The sequence below is a fragment of the Momordica charantia genome (assembly GCF_013281855.1).
Source record: "Momordica charantia cultivar OHB3-1 chromosome 8 unlocalized genomic scaffold, Mcharantia_2.0 BLBB01000008.1, whole genome shotgun sequence".
Classification (NCBI taxonomy): Eukaryota; Viridiplantae; Streptophyta; class Magnoliopsida; order Cucurbitales; family Cucurbitaceae; genus Momordica; species Momordica charantia.
The window spans coordinates 30041333-30062837 of NW_028275166.1; the positions used below are offsets into that span (position 1 = coordinate 30041333).

At 35.0% G+C, this 21505-nt stretch overlaps 1 protein-coding gene across 3 annotated transcripts; it reads right to left on the minus strand.

Annotated features, from left to right (window-relative positions):
* Window positions 1–1827: 1827 nt before the first annotated feature.
* LOC111018180 (CLEC16A-like protein) lies at window positions 1828–20879 on the minus strand. Of its 3 annotated transcripts, XM_022294157.2 has the most exons (21): window positions 20435–20878; window positions 14099–14150; window positions 13921–13997; window positions 13707–13840; window positions 13523–13619; window positions 13369–13426; window positions 11876–11984; window positions 11650–11773; window positions 11363–11546; window positions 9343–9671; window positions 6439–6527; window positions 6293–6363; window positions 5457–5567; window positions 5092–5151; window positions 4709–4846; window positions 4492–4597; window positions 4350–4421; window positions 4141–4199; window positions 3354–3513; window positions 3012–3178; window positions 1828–2314 (listed from the first exon to the last, which is right to left on the minus strand). In XM_022294157.2, the coding sequence occupies exons 1-21, from the start codon at window positions 20485–20487 to the stop codon at window positions 1982–1984; spliced, it is 2583 nt and encodes an 860-aa protein (XP_022149849.1). In that variant the 5' UTR covers window positions 20488–20878; the 3' UTR covers window positions 1828–1981. The 3 variants fall into 3 exon arrangements, with proteins under 3 accessions (XP_022149849.1, XP_087983511.1, XP_022149850.1); XM_088127385.1 differs by having other exon boundaries at window positions 6293–6527; window positions 20435–20879; XM_022294158.2 differs by lacking the exons at window positions 13707–13840; window positions 13921–13997; window positions 14099–14150; window positions 20435–20878 and adding an exon at window positions 12877–12958 and having other exon boundaries at window positions 13523–13584.
* Between the last annotated feature and the right edge of the window lie 626 nt (window positions 20880–21505).

Genomic DNA, 21505 nt, shown 5'->3' on the forward strand with positions numbered 1-21505 from the left:
TAATAATTAGCAGTAGGAAAAAGAGAAAAAAAAAAGGCAATAAGATATTTTTTGGTCTTTTTAGGATCTGCTTTCTTTTTCTTACTTTAAGACTTATTTTTTGTCCTCTCTTTCAATTATTTGAAGATTTGGACATTGTTTTTCTTTCTTTGTATATTTGCTATCTCTTTGTCCATAGACTCAAGCAAGTTAAAGATTCCTTCGACAAGAAATTTTATTTCTTTTTTTCCTTTTTTTGGTTAGTTTAAAATTTTAGACCCTATAATTTTTAAAAATTTTTTTTTATAGTTGTTACTTTTATGATTAAAAAGTATAATTGCAATTTCTAAAATTAAAACGTTTTATATTTAATCCCTCAAGTTTTAAAGTTCAAATTTTAGTCTTTACGAGTCAAGAATTCACAGAAAAAAAAAATGACAAACTATTCTAATGTTGTAGTAAGATAGATTATACTATATTTAATAGTCAAAAGAAAAATGATTAACTTAAATATAGCTGAACCAAGTAAGACATATATCAAATAAAAAAAGAAAAATGATTAACTTAAATATAACTGAACCAAGTAAGACATATATCAAATAAAAATAAAAAAAGAAAGTCAATTTATTGGTTCTGAAGTAGTAACGAGTTAGAATCTCAAATTTATTATTGAAACACAAGAGACTAGAGTAGCTTTTTTCAAACCTAGGAGGATGCTAAATTAGAAATTAGGGTAAATTTTAAGACACGAAAATCATATTTTAACTTCAATTTATCTTGTTTCAATTGATTTTCTCACGTTCCTTTCAAAAGTAAATATTTTTTTTTATCACGTCAAATATTCAATAATGTTTTAGCAGAAAATTGACATTATGCATGGAAATTGATTTGATGTCACTCCAACTTTCTGTATGTCAAGGTGCCACATCAGATTCCACTTACAGCCAATAAATAAATAAAATAAAATATATATATATATTGGAGGGGTAAGAAGAAAATTAAAAAGGAAGAAAGGAAACCACCTTATAATTAACAAAATTGTCTCCAAGTCATAATAAGGAAAATATTTCACAAATGTCTAATGCTATAAATATTTATAAATATGGATTTTAAGGTTTGAAGTTGACTTTTTTTGTCTCCAAATTACCATAAATAAATATCATCTTACTTTAAAAATATATTCTTTCCTAATAAATTAAGTCATTTAATGCACATATTTACATTTGATATTAATAAATTATTGAACAAATATAAAAAATAATCAATGCAATTATTCTCATTATTTGGGATGTTAATTACCAAAATTCTGACAAAAATTCACCAGACTTGTGCTTCCATTATTTCCAAAATTCTCACTGTTGTCACTATATTTTTCAGTGTTCATTCTGGCATCTGCAACCTCCACGCATATACGTCTAAAATTAATAATATTAAAAGATCATTCGGCATATTAAACTTAAATTTTAAATCTCTTTATTTGCAGTTATACCTTGAAGCAGGAAAATAGTGATCGCATCAATAAAAATGTATATGCAATACTTGAAATTGTGTCACAAAATTCTATTAAAAAAAGTGTTGCAAGCTCACTCACAAACATAATTTCTGAAAACATGAAACCAAAAACAAAGTGGTTATGAAACAGGTAATTGAATTTCATGACTACATCAAATCTTCTAGAATTCAATTAAATTATACACTGATATTCATTTCTTACATAGAGAGAGAAGAAGAAGAAGAAGAAGAAGAAGAAGCCATTTTTGGTTAAATCAACAAAAGAATGAAGGAGCAAAACCTGGATAAATGAACAAATAAGAAGAAATACTATACAAAGAATGATACAAACTCTCATATGCTAAAACTATTCTTCTTTTCTTGGCATTTCTGAGGTAGGGGCTGTGAACATATACAAAAAGGGTGGTTACATAAATAATACATCACCCTTAATTTAGTAAATCTATTATTGAGGGGAAACAAGCATATATGAAAATTAATGCATAAAGACTCACAATAGATTAGGAGTTGTATTAGGAATCGATGTCTTACTCTTAGTAGAACAAAAAGACAGGTGTGAAGAATCTACCGCTCTTTCGAGATCGACCAATGGCTTCAGTCTTCTCTCTACCTCTTTGCTTTGCAGATTAATCTCCTCCAGAATCATAGATAGAGCAGATTTGCAGGTATCCTCATCCTGGAATGCTAGGATCCATCTCCCATCCACAAAAGGTTTGTTCTTAAGCTTTATTGACGTACCGAATTTAGCAGGATCGAGAAAGGGTAAAGTTGAAGGGCGAATCCTCAAATGCAGCCACCTTGAATGCTTTTCATCAATTCTAGGCTGGTATGAACCAAAAAAGTATTATAACTTAGAAACTACAGTCATCCAAGAAAGCAGAAAGGTAAAGATTGGCCAATAATAGATTTTCATTTTTTTTAAAGAATGAGGAATGAGCCTAAAAGTTCTTTCTATATCTATCATTGGCTAGATATATGTTTTAGTCCCTATTATTCAAAAAGTTCCAATTTGGCCCTTTAAAATTTAATTTTTTTCAATTATACCTTTTTCATCAGTGAATGTTTAAATTGGTAGATGATAAAGTTACATGGTAAGATACTTAGTGAGTTGGTAAAATATGCCATCTAAAAGAAAGGTCTAAATTTCTGCCAACTCTTTAGAAATTTGGAGAAGGAATTTAGATAGCCTAATTTCTCTTTTAAATTTCTATCAACTCACTAGTAAGCTTATCATCAGCCAAGTCAATATTAGTATGGTATAATTGAAAAAATTAAAAATACAAGGGACTAACAACTAACTTGAGAAAAACACTCAAACATGACGAACTAAAACATATACTTTTGCCTTCATTTTTCTAACTATCATATAGTTTTGATTTCAACCATATAAGTAATACTTGCCATGACCTATACTGAAAAACACCAGTAACAAGGGCCATCGATGTGATTGACAAGGACTAAAATTTGCTGTGAAGTGGTTTCATATGATATGAATGACTCAAAGTACATTGCACTCTTACATTTGATCCAGCCAGAGGTGCAGCAACTCGAATAATTCCACAACGAAATTTTGATGGCAGTTCTTCAGCAAGAATTATCCATCCGGAGGTCCCCATAGAAGCTCCAAGAAAGTAAAAATGGCGCTCTTTGCCCCTCTCAAATGCAATTCTACAAGACACAGCACCATCTACACAGCAAGAACTAGGGTGGTTATAAACTTATAATATAACAAACTCACTGCAGCCTTGTTTGAATTAAAATTTGTTTGAATCCTGCACAACTTGTACCATCTAAACTTTTATGGACATGTAGCTAAACAGAAACTCTTATGGTAGAATTTCAATTCTAAGTCGAAAACTAACCAAGTCTCAATTCAACACCCGGTTTAGGTCCTGAAGCATCTAGTCCAGCAACCTTTGCGCGGGAAGTTTCAGAAATTTCGGAAGGAGGAACAATGGCAGGCTGCTCCAACAAAGCCTTGCCTAGGGAAAATGATTGAAGTTGGTGTAGAAGAACAAATACCTTGAATTGAAAGAGGGAAAGATATTGTTAATAGAAACTTCATACAAAATAGTAAATCACAGGCGGAAAAAAGAAGGAAAAAAAAAACTTTAGGTAGTTGACCCATTTCAGAAGGAAACTGTTTTGAAATAAACCGAATCTTCTCTCTCTTACCTTGAATCACCCATTTCAGAAGGAAATAGACTTTAGGTAGTTCACAATTTTTTATTACAAAAACAATTCAGATATATCAACTCAAGCTCCATAAATTGATGTGGCTAGCATAGGGCAAGTGATTATTGTTTGTTCTAAGAAGATAATGTCTGTGTTTAAACTGACATTATCTTAAGCTGAATTTCGGATGTTCAATAATTTAAGCATCTGATTAAGTGATCATAAGTGAAAGTTTAGTGGAAAGTATACTTCAAATACAATTGCCTTAATTTTCCTTTTGGTCGGGCATCAATAACTGGTAAACTTAAAGATATTTTTTCTGGAAAATCTGTTGCATAAAATTGTATTGTTTAGTTCTTTCTTCCACTAGATAGGACTTATTATCCATTTTTTCCTTCTTGTAATCTGTCTTTCTTGTTGATGAAATTTGTTTCATATTTTGCTTGCGAGAGAGTAAGTGGGGAAGAGCGACACCTTTACCAACTCGGACATTCTTTGACCAGCAGCAAATGACGATTCAGGTGGAACAGCATCTACATGGACAAGAAGTTACGTTAAATTCTTAGTGCGCCATACATTAGAGTCGCCAACCCTACTTCTGACAATATAATAAGAGCTAAAATCACAAGAAGTAAGATAATCAATCACAAACTATGAATGTTATAACTAGTTATTATTCTTACCTTCTACAGAAGCTTTTGCAGAGTGCAAGAGCATGCACTTTGGTTCTCTCCTTGGTGATGGGGCTTCAATTGCTACAAAAAGTTTTATGGTTCAGCCCCCAGAAACTCTCAATCCAATTATCATTTTGATGACGTTTTATACCTCTTTTGCACTTTTTCCACTCGTCAGAAAGAACTGTTAGGAGGAGATCAGGCCAAGTCCCTCTAGTTTCCTGCAGGAGCTCAATGACACAGTTTTTATATGAATCCTGTTCGATTTCAAAGAAAGATTAGAAAAACATGAGGTGAAACTTTCTGTTTTACAGTTGCAAGTAATAAGAATCAATAACATTGTTTTTACTCGTCCACATATAACTCACTTTAAGCAATTTTAGATGATGGCTGTTAAACTCTGCCTCACTGTAAGGTAACAACTGCCGCAAAAGCCACCCCCCATCCCACAATATTTCTGCAGATATATTTGAGCGACAAAAGAGACTGACCAATGCATTTAGCACCTAAAACATGGCCAATAAAGATGGATTAAGCCACTCATGTTCATAACCATATATCTTGGTCCATGTTACGATGAAATCATAAAAGATTAACTGTAGCTTTAATAGTTTGTACAGTTAGGTTGGCTTTTGCTTATGCTTAAGTGGGAAATTTTTATCATCGGTCCTTTGTATGACTAACACATATATATGTCGAACGATGTTTCTGATCCAAATGAGATGCATATCCTTAAGATAGAGAGAAGTACCTGAAACCTATGGACACGAGGGCTTGCACATCCTTTAAGAAAATATGAAATGCCGTAATCCTGATAGTGAGAGAGTAGGACATAAATCAGTCAGCAAATGATTAGATGAGAATCAGCATAATATTACAAAGAGGCATCAAATGGTGCAGCTAATATAGTGGCAAGATTACATCCTAACGCTCTAAATCTAAGAGAAAGATACCATAATAAATAACCTGATTTTTAACTCCAGAAAAGCAACTAAAATATTATCCAAATAGCCCTTGAAAGTTTTTCAGTAATATATTTCCTTAAAGCAATATTTTCCTTTGAGGGGGAGAAGTTTGGAAAGGATTAGGGGAAGCGTGGGAAGACAAAAGGAGTACCTTAAGCTTATGTAGGTAACCATCAAGTTCAATATCAATGCCACCTTTCACTGAGGTATTTTCTGAAGAAAAGAGTTGCTCTTCGCCGGAATCCTCACCAACCAAGGCTTCCTGTTGAATACAAGTTTTAACTATACTACCAATGAAAAGTTTGTTTATAGTTCAATGAAAAATTCTAACTATACTACCTGTTACTACCGAGACTTCTTTTTCTTATATTAATGAAAAGTTTATTTCACGTTTAAAAATTTAAAAAAAAAAAAAAAAAAACTATACTACATAGAAAAATGGGGTGAGCACTATCTTAGGTTCTAATAGGTTAGGTAGTAAGTACAAAAATTCTGAAAATATTATAATAAAATGTGGCAATAGACTGCACCCGGGCAGTTACAAGAATGAGCTACATATGCAAGAGCCTCACAAAAGAATAAAACACAGTTCAAATTTGCAGATCCGAAATATTGAAGCTTCATTCACTACGAGCATTAAAATTTTCTTTTTTTAAAACTACAGAGTCCATTGAAGATGACCAAAATGCTGTAATCAACTGGCAATGATAATAAAATAGTATAAATCTTCAAATATCAATAATTGTCTGGTTATGATAAAGTAAATCATAAGTTCAGAGGCGAATCAAATTAAAATTCGAAAAGTCAAGCATACAAGCACTCTCTTTCACGATATTGTCAATTTGAGATGGTGCTAAATAATGTTTGTCACTTAGTGTCAAGAAAACAAAAGTAAGCCCAAAAATTGCAATGTTTGTTGCTTAGTGTCATGCTATCAATAGTGAACAGAGTCCAAAAAATTGCAGCATAGTCATCGTGGAAGAGTACCAATAACAATTTCTTATGTTGTTTTCTTTGAGGAAGGATTCCAAGAGCATCCAGCATTGACTCATCCAGTTCTACAAAAAAAATTGAGATGCATGATAAGAACAGCAAAACAGAGGAGCAAAGTTGAATATCTGTAATAATCTCACCTTTAGTCTGCAATAGTGTAGCCAGAACGTTCAAGGCACCCAAGACTTGTAAATTATCTCCAATTGTAATATGAGAAAGCAACGATTCCCTGCCAAAGCATACATGTTGGGATATTTACTAACACATTGTTGACACATGTTAAGCATTATTTGGACCAATTCAGAAGATAGAAATTGGAAGTTTTGTATTGGACCCCTATCCAGTGTGCACTAAAGAAGAATAAAATCAGAAATTCTTATCAAGAGTGAAAAGCTGCTATTTACAAATAGTTCATAGATTAATTTATAAGGAAACCAAGTTACTGAGTAAGCCTACAAATAGAATAAGTATAGTAGCCACTTGAAGGCTAACATACTGGCCCTCTACCAAAAAACTTTGCTATAAATATGGGCAGATTAGTCGGAATCACTTGGCTAATTTGAGGATTGTCACTCTAGACAGGGATCTCAACTTGGGTAAGATTAGGGACTTAAATATATGGTTGTGGCGTTCCAAGTTCAGCCTTCAGCTTTATGGAGAAAGGTGATCGTTAATAAATACGCTACTTCATTATTTTGGTTGTTTTCCTTCTGAATGAAAATTTAAGAGCTGTAAAACCCTTAGTTCTGTATAGTTAAGCTGAAAGACACTGCCGGTTCTCTTTTATTAAGTGGCTACTATACTTATTATTGTCTCTTCTACCCAAAAGAACGTCAGAACACCTGCAGATGGGTCTTGTGTTTTGGACGGCCATAAGAGAATTCCATTGAACCAACTCTCTCTCCAAAAGGGGCCTTCTAAGCATCGGACAACAAACATTAGAGGGAAAATCTCACACATCCTTTGGTCTGGCACTCTTTTGGGTAGAAGAGAGAAGATGTTAGGGAAGCTTCCACTAAAGCAGCCATTGCCACTCCAATCGTAAAATCAAAACAATGTTTTACTATTATCTATGGTTTTTATAAAAGAAATGGAAGCCCATACAGTATAGAAGCTTTGTTAAGAATGGGTCTTCAATGTCAAATCGCACTTTGCCGCTCTCATTGAAGGAATGCCGACCCACCCCCTCAATTTTTCAGGACCCTATTTGGAAGAAAATGTTGCCCAAAAAGTGTAAGGGTTTTTTTTTATCAGCAGCCCTTGGTGGTCTCAACACAATGGACAAAGTGAACAAACAGAATCCCCCCATGGTTCTCAATCCAAATCGGAATTCCTTATGCAGATAAACCAAAAAGGATGACAACCATCTTGTTTTATCCTGTCCGCTAATGGTTTCTTTTGGCTAAAGCTGCTAGAAGCTTTTGATATGGCTTCGGTTCTTGTAATTGAGCCAAGCCTTTTGTAGTGACCTCTTCTCTTCAAAATCTACTTTAACCATCTTACTAGCCCCACAGCTCAGCTGACAGCACCCCTCGTCAACTACATTTGGAGGTTTAAGGTACCAAAGAAGTGAGATCCTTCTTATGGTCCTTTTCTTACAGAAGTCTTAAAACTGCCGAGAGATTTCAAAGAAAATTTTCCCACTAGTCCTTGTCTCCCCCGTTGTCTCTGCTATAAGGAGGAGACTACAGACCACATTTTCATCCATGGTTCGTTTGCCTGCAGTGTTTGGTCATTTGTGTTGTCTAAATTTGGTATGAATTTTTGCCTTCCTTCAAGGGTGGATCATCTCTTCTTGGAATCTTTTGTGGAATTATGCTGTGTCGGCTCTCCTTTGGTGGATTTGGAGGGAGAGAATAATAGGATTTTTGAAAACAAGAGTGTTCCAATGAATTCTTTTCAAAATAGTGTACAACATTTAGCTTCTTGATAATGCTCTAATCATAAAAATAATTACAGCCTTGTGATGATCATCAATGACTGAAAGACTCTTATATCTTAGTTTCGGGGGTTCTCTCTACCCTCTACCCCTAGGCTATATTCTATTTTTGTCTGTAATACCATGGTTCCATTTCTTATAAAAAATAAATAAATAAATGATGGGTTGTTTGAACAGTAGATTATGCTTTTCAAACCTCCCAATGCTCCAAGCACCTTTATGCATTTCACGGTACTTGAGTCTTTTTTGGAAACTTTATTGTTAGTCCATTTTCACAATACCTTTGGGTATAATAAAATTTGTGTAGGAACACTGGGACCACTTGACGAAATTTTTCACTGCCCCATCTGATGTATGGATCAATATTTCCCTTCAACAATTATTGTTGCTTTGTATCAAGCCCATGCATTTTATAAGTACAGATGAATCAATAGTTAGGTAGCTAGAGGTGTCAAAATTAAAGGATTAATAACTCCTTGATTGAAGTGTGAAGTAACCATTTGAGTGAATTGTTCACATCAATTTTAAAATACAGAATAAAGAACCAGAAAGAAATAATAGCTCTCTCTTAACTATAGGAACAATTTTTAAGAACAACAACAAACTGTTTTAGGTGTTACTAATAACAAAGAAATTGACGAAATTAATTACAAGCTAGTGCATTTTTCCAGTCCTAAATGGGATCAACTTTGTAATGCAGGAACTAAAATTTCAAATAGTGTCACCACTAGCATATTTTTTTTAAGAAACAAATACTTTATTTAAAAACATGAAGTACAAAACACTGCAAGAGGATGGCACATCCTATGAAGTGATGAAAAGAAAAAGAGAAATGAAAAACTCTTACACAGTAAAAGTGCAGGAGAAAGATAAATAGAATTGGAAGCTGAACATAAGGCTAAATATTTGCAACCGAATTCTTTCAGCAAGTAAAATAGAACCTTGTGATTTCAGATATCACGTCTTGCAGAGTTCATGCTTTGTCATAAGTTCATTTTCCTCTTGATTAATCATCTAAAGGCATAAACCCCTTGAAAATTGAAATATGCTTTCACATGTGACTAAAATGACAGGAAAGCTGGTTATAATGGATATAAAACGTTACCTTAATTCCAAGTGTGAGCCTGGACAATCATTCTTCATCATCCCATCTTCTAGCTCAGTTTTAGGAGGAGATGAATCCAATACTTCATTTCTTAAAGATTCAGCATCCAACGGCTGCCTCACAATGCTATCACCTTCTGATAACTGGCTTCTATTTATGCAACATAACTGAGCCATATTTCCATTAACTCTATCTTCACAGTGTGGGGAGAAGGCATCCAATGGACAGAAAAAGGCAGCAGAGATGGTGTTTGCCAAATCTTTTATTTTAACTATGCGCAAAATGCAACAAAGTAAATACAGAGAAGTGACAGCTCCAATTTGTACCCCCTGGACGTTCAAACTACCAATGGTTAAAAAAAATGCTGTGAATAAAAAAGATTTTTTTTCTCATAAATGAAACAGATATGTGACTGGACTTAAAGATACTAATAAGCTATGACAAAAGGAACAATCCGCTCATAAAGGAAGCTAGGCCAAGAAAGGTTAAACCTCGAAGGCTTAACCACTACGATTTTTTTTTTATATATCCGGGAGTGTCAAGACTAGCTTACGCGCACTTCGACTGATCTTACAACATTTGGTGTCAGGAAACACATAGGAATTACTAATTCCTAAGGTAAGTGGTCATCATTGGGTTTGAACTCATTCCCTCCTAATTAACCCTAGCCCATTTGGACCAATGAGCCACCCATGATAGTTGGCCTAACCACTACGAATTATGAGAGATTAAATTTCTTTTTGTTTATATGAAATGGAGAACTACATTTGAAAGGGGAGAACAAAAGAACGACCTGTGGGCAGAGGGAACCACCGCCCACAGAACTAAAGAAAAATCTTTCAATTGTTAATAATCCTCCTCAGCAGTCTATCCTTTGTTTTCGCGAGCTTTCTTGTAATCGGTATTCAGCATGTGTTCTTGGGCTTCAGTTCTCATATTGTTATGGGTTTTTGTTTTCTATGGGCGGTTTGTTTTTTTCCTTTTTTTTTCCGCTTCCTTTGAGAGCTTGTATTCTTAAAATTTTTTCTTCCTTTTCATATTATCAATGAAAAGTTTGTTTCTTGTTAAAAAAATATATATATATAATCATCAAAAGACCCCTATAATTATAAAAGAATTTTCTATGGTTAAAATACAAGATTAAATTTCATTACAATTTATACATATGTGCCTTCTCAAAAAAGGAAAAAAAAATTATACACGTGTCCTAGTTGGCAGCCACATCATACTTCTGTTAAATTTTAACCTAATTTCTTTAGCTCCGGAGGTCTATTGCACTTTAGTGCACCTCGAGCTTCAATTTGAATACTATATGTGTTTTGTGTACTGCCAATTGCGAAGACCAAGTGCATTTGTTTCTCTTTTGTCCTTATACATCAATTTGCTGGGATCTCTTCTTTCATATGTTCAATTTAGTTTTGGGTAAAGGACAAGTCAGTATCTTCATCGACTTTTCAGTTGCTATTTGGTCTTGTCTTTTCGCCTAAAGCAAGTCTTCTTCGGGTAAACGGTCTTAAAGTCCTTATTTCCGTGTTATGGTTTGAGCGTAATCAAAGGACTTTCGAAGGAAAAAGCCGCTCAGCTTTTGAATGCTTCAGTATAGCTAAGTTCAAAGCCTCACAATGGTGTGCTCTCTCCAATCTCTTTGCAAATTATTCTCCTAGCATGATTTGTTCTAATTGGGAGGCTTTTTTGTGCAATGTTTAAGCTTCCTTTCATTCTCTGTATTAAATTTGGTTTGTTTGTATCTTTATTTTTATTTTTCTTTTTTCTTCTTCATTTCCCTTCATTTCACCCCTTTGGGGGTTTGTATCTTTGAATAATTTTTGTTCCTTTTCATTTATTAATGAAAAGTTCGTTTCTTGTTAAAAAAAAAATGTTTCTCATCAAAACAATGAAAACACCAAAACTATTTTAATTAAAGAAAACATTGAAATAAGACAGTTCATAACGTTCAAAATATTAATATTTGAAAAGAAATGTCACAAAGGATAAAGGATAGAATAAGCAAAAGTCATACATTAACAGCCTCTATCCTCAAAGACGGAAGAAGCAAAGGAAAGATCAAGTGCCGCAAAATGTTATCAGTTATTAACCTTCCCACGTCAGGAATCCCTGCAGAAATAACATCACTAATATAGTAAAGGTTGTCTTCAATTTCATCTACAGCAGCAAGAATTGTAGAGGTTGAGAGCTCAGTGCTTCTGCCAAAGAAACCAAACAGCACCTTTAGAGTAAAAGTCACCTTCTATGCGATATTATAGTAATATATTCTAAAAAAGAAAAGGTTTAAAACTAACTTTTTACCTCATTGTCTTAAAGACCAACTCATTCAAGTTAATGCACTGCTTCCTAAAAAATGTCACTAAATTTGAGAAATATTCTGCATGAGGGAGGCTGGTGATGAATCTGTTGACACAATCATCACCAACTGAAATTGAAATTAGCACATTAGAAGTCTACCAGGCATCAAGTTACCATGATAATTTTAATCAGGGAGTTATTTAAGCAAATAGTGTCAAGACAAACTAACCATGATATACATTAAGTGTCAAGGTCCGAACTGCTGTGCGGATCGTATTTTCTTCATGAAAAGCAAACCGTATAGCCTCTACATACATTGGAAAAGATACTACTTTATCCTACATGGAAAAATCGCATTGTAAGAACAAAATCACAATTACACATGTGCTAACAATTTGTGAACAAGAAACATATACTTACTATGAACAATATCAGCTAAATATACCTATCCTAAATAAAAAAATGAAAAAGTAGTAAATCTACTTGTTGGTCCACATTTATTGGAAGCATTACTTCATTCAATTGCAAAACAATTTGTTCCATTGAGTGACCACATGTCAGTTTATTGACTCTCCAAAAACAATTCGATAAGAAACAGAAGAGATGTGTATTAATCACAAAAAGAACTGCCTAAGGGCAAGGGGTAGAGAAAACTCCTTCCCAAGGAAACTAAAACATGAAAGCCTTCCAATTGAACTAAAGACAACAAGAGACATAATGCATGGAGTAAGAGGTCCAATCTCCTAACTGTTCTACATGCTGAGATAATTGTTCTTTATTGAATCAAGGAATGTTATGAGAATGACAAAGATTTTATTGATATATTACACATGTTCATTAAGTGAACTGACGACAAAGATCCCTTTTCCTCAATGGAAACACTAAACCTATTCCTTAGGGGCAATCAAAATATACAAAAAGAAGGGAGAACCCCAAAACTAGGGGAGTGATAAGAACCCTAAATGGAAGGAAAAATTGGTAGAAAATGCTAGATATACGAAAGGAAAACTAAAAGGTTCCGAGCACTTTCAGGGGCCTAGACTCTCCCAAAGATCTACTTAATCCCAATACCCCTGACAGGTTATTTATAACCATTCAACTATAATGAACTTGCTAGCTAATTTCTAATATATCCCTAACATAGATCCTTTAAAATTTAAACACTTCTATAATTACAGCCTTACATCATGTCTTTTAGGTCTTTAAAGTCAAAACACTTTTCGTACTTACAAAGCTTACAGGTTTGTTCACCGACTGGAGATCTTTTTTTGTAACCCTGCAGTCCTTTATACGTTCTCTCTCTTCATGAAACCTAGACAATCAATATACGTTTATGTCCCTAATAATATCCATAATCGCCTACTGAGGAGCTTTTCTCCAATTAGTATAGATCAAATTGTTTTCTTGATTATTCCCCGGGAGTCGGGGAGTTGTTTGGTCAAGTTTCATTATCTTTAATCCAAACGATTTTTAAAGTTATCATGACTTCCTAGAAAATAAATTGACATTTTGTGAAATGGATACCAAAGACATATTTCTCCTTGTGATGACCCGAGCACTTTAGCCAATATACAAACACATCTATAAGTATACATACAGCAGTCTTAACATCTCCCTCAAATTATATGCAATTGCAATCGGCTTATGTCTAGGATTTGGATCATACATATTAAATACTTTTAATAAAAGATTTGAACACAATTTATAACAAGAAAAACTTACATTTTGAGTTTTCACAAGAAGGGAGATCGTGTTCTTGTTCAGCTTTCCACTAATTGCTCTTATAAAAACAAAGAAAACATATTCATAGTTGTCAGATGATTAAAAAACACGATTACTTTGTAGTGAGGAAATTGTAAACAATTCAAAAACAAACCTTAAGAAGGACATATAGTAAGACAACAACTCATCATTCCGGAAATCAAATGCATATGTTATTAGCTTGTTCATATGTTCAGTACTGAATAGGTAATCTGCAATAGATCCAAAATGATCAATTCCATAAACAGAAGTAGCAAGATTGAATTCAATAATTTATGAAGTTGTATTCAGAAAATTACATATAGCATGTTCACTTTTGAGGTTCTGAATTATAATGTTCATTGTCTGCAACAACTGAAGCGAAACAGCTGCAGTCTTGCTCATCTCCAAAATACGTACAAATTCTCCCATGACTTGTTTCTCCATGAAAAACCTGAAAACAGCCAGAAGTACGTAATGGCTTTGCAACACTAAAAATTTACCAACAAATAATAAGCAATAAAAAGGCCTCACTCAAAAAAGGATGCATCATGCTGGTCACCATAAGTTATCAACTCTGCTATTGATCGCAGCACCTCAATAACAAAATCCTTCATCAAGGCATACAATTAAATAGTGCTACTACATACCCATGAAAGTTGTTATTTAAGACATTACCACTGGAAGGAGAAAATCAAGAACCACTTTTTACCTTGTTAACCTCATTGACTATTTGAATCTTCAGCAGCTGATCAGTTAAATACCTGTGTCCCACAACACAAGTAAATTTAACAAAATATGAAGTGAAACAGGATCAAGATATAAGGATGCAAATCCATCACGTCCTCAACGAGCAAAGTGTAATGTAAAAAAAATAATTGATGATTAATGTAAAATGTTTTAACAAAAACATAATTTCATACGAAAGGATTATTATAATTATGTTTTAAAATAAATATAATGGATTTATGATGATTTGGTGTATACATTAGGAGCTTTGGAACATTTGGCCCGTACTGAATTAAAATATTTGAACATATAAATAGATCAAATCTATGGCCAAAAATCCAATAGATACATCTGAGTGTTCACTGGAACCTTAAGCTTTTTGCCTTTTCTTCTTTTGCTTTCAGACTTTATTAGTCAGCCTTTCGAGAAGTCCAGAAGGTAGAAACAGTGTCCAGACTCTGGAGTTGTATTTGACTTCTTAGAAGCTTGTAACTATTATTTAGGATATAACAGCATTTCATTGAGATAATTCTGTAATTTCTAATTTTTGTTATTTATATTTCCATTTTAATTTCTTAGATTTAGAAATTTTTGTTTGAGGCTGATGAGTGGAGAAAATTACTTGAGTAAATACTCCCAACTGTAAACCATAGTTCAGCATCCAACACTCTCTCCTTTCTCTTTTTTTTTAAATCAAAAAAATCTCATTGATAGAATGAAATGAGAGAAGATTACAAAAGGAGGGAGAGAACCCCAAAAGTGGGTCACAAAAAGGCTCTCCAGTTGGTAATTAAAGAAGCAGAGCTATAAGAATGAAACATGGAGAACATTTCCACCAAGTAATAACCAAAAAAACTATGGCTTCAAAAGTGGCATGCCGTCCGTTTCTTTATGTCCAAGTGGTCCACAACAGGGCCCGGATGAAGTGGTTCCAGAGGCAGCCTTTTTCTTTCTTAAAAGGGTGGCCGAGGATAGTTATAGCAAATAGGAATGACAAATCTGTTGGGAGAGGAACCGACCAGCCAAAGAGGGGCAAAATTCTGTTCCAGAAGGTTGTTGTATAGGGGCAAGAGAGAAAGATATGCCCTATGGATTCACTCTGTAGCTTGCAAAGAGGGCACCACTGACGAAATAAAGCCATAAAAGACATTCGTCTCTGGAGCTTGTCGTGAGTGTTGAGTGCATGAAGGCTAGTTTCCCAGAGAAAGAATTTGATCTTCTTCAGATAAGAATCTTTCCAGATAACTCCTAGGCCTTCTCAGCCTTTGTGATGGACTGCTTTCTTCTAACTAATTTGCTAGCACAACCTTTTTCTATACCTTCATCAGCCCATAATTTCTCATTTTCTTTTCAATAATATTTATAATTTTGACCAGCATTTTTTCCAATCTCATAAATGCACAAAGTAGGCGACAAAAGCAGTTTATGATATGAAGAAGTTGGCAATGGATTTGGTAGCCAAAAATAAGGAATACAATGTTGCAACAATCACAGTAAGCTCAACAGTGCTGGATCGATTCTTCTTATCAAGCATTATCAAGGATTAGTCACGGCTAATGACACCAATAATACTAAAAAACTAAAGGAGTTGGAGATTTAAATGAACGAATAGCTCAAGACCTCAAAGATAGCCTTCATCTCCTGAAACACAACTTTGCATTTTGGTACACTTAGTTAAACACCTGAGTGCAAACTCAAACACCATATGAGGACAACATGCAAAAGATTGTGGACTTCAGCTCATTTTAAGGAGTAAGCTATTGCCATTTGGCTCGTACTTCTTCATTGCCAAGGCCAACCGATCTACATCTATTTAAGGAAGCAATCAGTCCACTCTAGGAGGAATCATCCAACTGCAATGGTGGAAATATTTGACTCTCGCATTAGTGGGTGACCAACTGAATTTTGGTGACAGTATCGTGCTTAGAATTCGTTTCAACAAAGATACTTTGAGTGTCTGGAACTGCAATGCATTTGATCATTCGGCAGCGATGGAGTTAAGAGATTCAATAAAATGTCACTTACCACTCTCACACTGCTATGTTATGAAATACAATCAACAAACTCTATGATGCATCATTGTGTGTAGCTCGTTACATAGAAGCACATGGTGTGATGGTAAGGAGGATGTTCCTTATCTACTACTACGTAGTGGCCACTGAGGCATAAGGCTACGCTAAATGATTCTAGCATGGTCTACGTCCCTAATTGCTTTTGATTCTTCTTTCAATGTTAGCAATTAATTCACTCTTGAGATTTTTCAAGCTTATAACTTTTCCTTATACATGGTTGGTCTAAGGAGGATAGGACATGTGATGTAAATATCTATGCAAATTGTAACTACATGCGACTTTAAACAAAAAACATGGAAGCACCTCTACAATACAATTTTCGTTTACATGTTATTAAAAAGGTACTTTTGATTGGCATTTTGAACAAGACATCAAGTAGATTGGCTCATTGGTAAGCTAACCACCAACTGAAGCATAGTAAGCCTTCCTTCTTTGAAGAAAGGAGCCTTCTTCCAGTAGTCAAGTTTTCTAGTAATGCTCTAAAAGACACAGCCATTTGGATTCCTTTCAATGGCATGCCTAAGAATCCAAGGGCCAAACCCCTATTTGAATCCAAAGGAATTTGCTTCAGCAGGAATTTTTTTCTAAGGTAGAAAACCAGACTTTCATTAAAATAAATGAAAAATAGAAGGAAGGGCAAAAGAACTATGGAAGGAGCTTAAATGAAAGAGACATTCTAACAATTAAAAAAAAAAAATACACTCCAGTTATGCAAAACCCCTTCGACGCCGACACTAATGAAGCACGGATTGTGACCATAGCCTGCACCTCTCTCCAATACTTCCAAGTCCCCTAAAGATTTTTCTATTCCTCTCCCACCAAATGCTCCACAAAAAAATAATGAGTAAAAAAAAAATATTAAACGATTTCCTGGAAGCGCTTATAAAATGGTTGGCTATGGATAACATGCTATGAGGCTACAGCAGTGTTCTTGAGGTGCAAGGCGCACCGCATTGCAACAAGTCCTTTGATCGCCTTGAGGCGAGAGGCGATACAAAGGCGACGCCCGAGTGAAGCGAGGCGCACCTTAATAAATAAATAAATATTATATATATAGTGCATAAATTTATATAGTAAACCTTTAAAAATCAATACCAAATTAGTGTCATAGTAAATGTCAACAAGATACATAAAACAACCAAATTCTATAACCAAATTAAAATTTGGAAGATAAAAAAATAAACAAATAAAAGAAAGTAAAGGAAAGAGCCACTGTGATGAAACCATGGGGAAGATTTAGAAAGAATGGGTGTGAAATGATTCAATGAAAGAGAGGAAAAGAAAAAGGAACAAAGGAGATAAAAGAATAAAAAAATTAAAAAAATTAAAAAAAAAAACTACGAATGAGCCGCGGCAGCAACATACGGAGGAGGCGACGGCTGCGATAGGCGACGACGGCGACGGTCGGCGACAACGGCTACGATGATGGTCGGAGACGGGAGCGGGCAGCCGGAGATTGAGGGTGGTGAAGTGAAGATGAATGCCGAGAGGAGAGGCAGAGAGAGGGGTTAGGGCTTGTGGGTTTTTTTTGCAAGGGAGAAGAAGGGTGTTTAAAAAAAACACATTAAAAATATAAATTAAAAAAAATAGGGCAGATCGCCTTGCTTCAGCGAGGCGATCGCCTTGCCTCAGGCGAGAGGCGCGCCGAGGTGAGCGCCGGATTGAGGGCGCTCGCCTGGGCACCTCGCAAGGCGCACCTGGGCGAAATCGCCTCGACTCTCGCCTAAGGCGAGCGCCTGGGTCAGCCTCGAAAATACTGAGAGTGTTGTATGCCAACTAATGGAGGAGAGAACGAACCCACCAAAAATTAGTAGCAAATGGGAAGTAGTGAAGATAGCATAGGGGCACCAAATTTTTTTTTTTTTTTGAACAAGATACGAACTTTTCATTGATATATGAAAAGGAACAAAATTGTTCAAAGATACAAACCCCCGAAGGAGTGATAGAGAAAGCAAGAAATAGAAAATAAAACATAAGACAAGACTACAAAGGAGAAATAAAGGTCTCCCAATTCATACAAATCATACTAGGGGAATACGAAGAGAACAAATCGGAAAGAGCACACCATTGAGAAGCTTTGAATTTGGCAATGTTGAAGCATTCCAATGGCAGGCAACAAGAATCTTCAAAAATTCTTTGATTTCTCTCAAACCATAATTCTGAGATGATAGCCTTAAATCCATTAATCCAAAGTAGATTAGCTTTAGGTGCCAACCCAATACCATGTAGAATCTGAAAAATATTATTAGCAGCCTCACGATCCCACACCCATACTAATTGGAACATCTGAAGAAAAAGATTCCAACAAACAGCAGCATATGGGCAGAAAAAGAAGACATCATTTAAGCTTTCTTCATTTAAGCTTTCTTCAATTTCTCCTTAATACACGAGTTCAGTTTGCCATTATCATAAAATTCAGCAAAGAATCTTGCAAAATCTGCCTTCAAGAACTTCCAGAATTTAATGAAAAACTCTGCTGTAAAGCCATCGGGCCCCGGGGCCTTATTCTTGCCAAGGCCTTTTAAAGCATCCCAAATTTCTCCTTCCTCGAAGTGTCTTTCTTACCGGACACTATTCTGAGCGGAAATAGGTCTCCAATTGAAGCCAATTGGTAAACAACCAAGGAGCCATCCACTGAAATTTAGCATGGATATTCAAGCAAGAGTACCGAATTTGTGTTTGCATTTGATGCCTTGGTAGCACGATCATAGCATAGGATTCGGCAATAAGAGCTTCCAGTGCAAGGAATGTAGTTTGTGAAAAAATTGGAAAGTAGATAATGCATGGGACAGTGATGCCCACTCCTAGATTTCAGCTTCTCTAAGATGCCTCCTAAAACCCATCTCCCAAAAACTGTCTTCATCCCATGATTCTCGGATGGATGCATCTTCATTGCTGGATAAGGCAAAAAGCAACTAACTGGCATTAGCTAATGCGCCATTACGGGTCCATTGGTTTTTTTCAAAAGAGGGTGAATGAACCGTCGCCAATCCTAACCTTAATTTTACTATGAACTAAATTTTACATTTCTACCTCCACCTAACATCCTCCTTGGCTAAAGTATTCAAGCACTTTAGTTTAATCTCCATTCTCAAGTTTTTTTCATAAGAAACACTCTGTAAAATTTTCTTGAAACAGCAGTATAGATGAGACAAGACAAAACAAAAAGACATAAGATAAGACATCTCACCCATTAAGCAGTAAGCAACATCCATTCTTCCAACTTTCTATCAAATTAATTACTTCTAAAAAAAGATTTCATGTTTTATTCTCCTCAATCAATATTGGTAGTATATTTTTCCTTGGCACTAGAGTAAATAGTAGAGAAAATATGGCAAAATAATGAAGTTGATGAGCCATTTGTCCTCCCAAAATCTAGTCCCCACACCATTGCCAACCAACGAAACTGTTATTGAGAACCTTCCAACATTGGACCATGGGCTTTTAGAATTCCATGGCGTGTCAAAAATGGCTGTAACCTTGCCACTCTTCCAAGCAACATCACCTTCAATGACATCCAAGATACTAACCATTGTTGCATTGATGACTTAGAAGCCTATCATCTAAACCTTCGTTCAAACATGCACCAATCTGAGGAGTGAAAATCCAACCCTCCCTCCCCTGCTATCCAAGGCTATTTGGAAGTTCAAAGTTCCCAAGAAGATTAAGATTTTCTTGTGCACTCTCCATGATGAGGGCCATGATACTCATACCGCTGCCATGATTCAAATAAGATATACCCAACTACTACCCTCTCCTGATTGGTGCACCCTTTTCACAAAGTAGAAGAAAAAAAGTACAACACAAGAGGTGGTCCGAAGAATACACCAAGAAAGGACGAAGAAAAGATTGTATTCTTTTTCCGTATTTTATCTATATGGTCCGTATTGCGGTCTTACAGTATAACAAAAGCTCTAAGGCAGCTGCAAAGTCCGAGTCATATTTCTTTGTTCCACGAATAAAACATAGAAATAACTCTCAACACAAAACCGAATATACTAAAGTTCCATCGGTTTAGCTCACCGTGGCACCAGAGCAAAAAGAGAAAGAAAAAAAGAACACATTTTCCACGCTTTTCACCCAGCAAAGGTGAAGAAATAGCATTGAGAAAGAAAATTTTCCAGTTAAGAAATTGAGGCGATGTTGAGTAGCTAACAGTCAGAGTGATCGTGCCCGAGTATACCATAAAAGAGCAAAAAGCAACAAATCATCCATCCGAAAACATTAAGCGAAATTGAGTTCCAAACCTGAGTTCTTCCAACGAGAATCGATCCCTGGATCTCCAGAAGGAAAACCACATGGCTGAACAATCAGAGCCCTGAATTCAGATACCCAGTAATCATTCTGTACCCTAAACCCAATCCATCTCAGAATTGAAGGTCCAATAAGGCTTGAGAGAAGTTGTTGCTTGACAGGGGGCAATTGATGAAGGTTTTCCAATCCGATCGAGAGTTCATTCGACAGGGGAAGGAGCGATGGAGATCTTGATCAAGGCGAATTTGGGTTCTTTGTTTAAAAGATACTGCAAATTGCAAAAGAAAATTGAAAATGCAACTGTTGTGAAGAAGAAGAGAGCCGGGAATTGTTGGAATTCCGATAGCAAACGGAAGATTTGGCGGAGGAAAGAGAAAACGCTTTGGAGTTGGAGCTGAGAAACCAAATTCCGTTCGTCGGACTCAAAAGTATTGAATTGATGGAATCGGACTTTGCCGGTGGATTGGGCCATTGTTGTATGCATATAATTGGGCCAACCGTCAGAACATAGATGAGTTCAGATAACGAGAAATTGACTGATTAATCCAATATTCCTTTTTTTTCCAAAGATTCTAACCCACGATTTTTTATCGAAAATACATGTTTGAACTCTGTTAATTATTTGATAATTTAACACAATATAATATATCAAATAAAGTGGTTTATAAAGTTTTAAATATTATCGGTCTTCGATTTTTTGATCGACGATATATGCAGTTGAACTCTATTCAAGTTGGTCGATTTTGATGTAGTTTGGACTAATTTTTGTAATTTAGACTTTTATTCATTTTAGTATATTTATCCTTCTAATACTTTGTTTTGGTTCTTGTAACTTTAAAAACCAACAATTTTCATCGTTATTTGTAAAATTTTAACACAAAATCGAAATAACGCACTATGTACCAAAAAATTCTGAAAAAACTGTAACAAAATATTAACCAAAATTACATATAATTAATTCATATTTTAATTAATAACAAAAACATATGCGACAATGGAACCTTATTACAAGCCTTCTCCAACCAACAAAATTTAACCTTACTACATAATCATTACAATATTAC

What these genes read in the sequence shown, in the direction of transcription:
- LOC111018180 (XM_088127385.1), bottom strand. Translation starts at nt 20,487, where the DNA reads ATGTGGTTTTCCTTCTGGAGATCCAGGGATCGATTCTCGTTGGAAGAA. An exon ending in CTCGTGTCCATAGGTTTCAG is followed by an intron (nt 4,847 to 5,091) that starts GTACTTCTCTCT and finishes GCCATGTTTTAG; the next exon opens with GTGCTAAATGCATTGGTCAG. An exon ending in CACCTCTGGCTGGATCAAAT is followed by an intron (nt 2,315 to 3,011) that starts GTAAGAGTGCAA and finishes GGTTCATACCAG; the next exon opens with CCTAGAATTGATGAAAAGCA.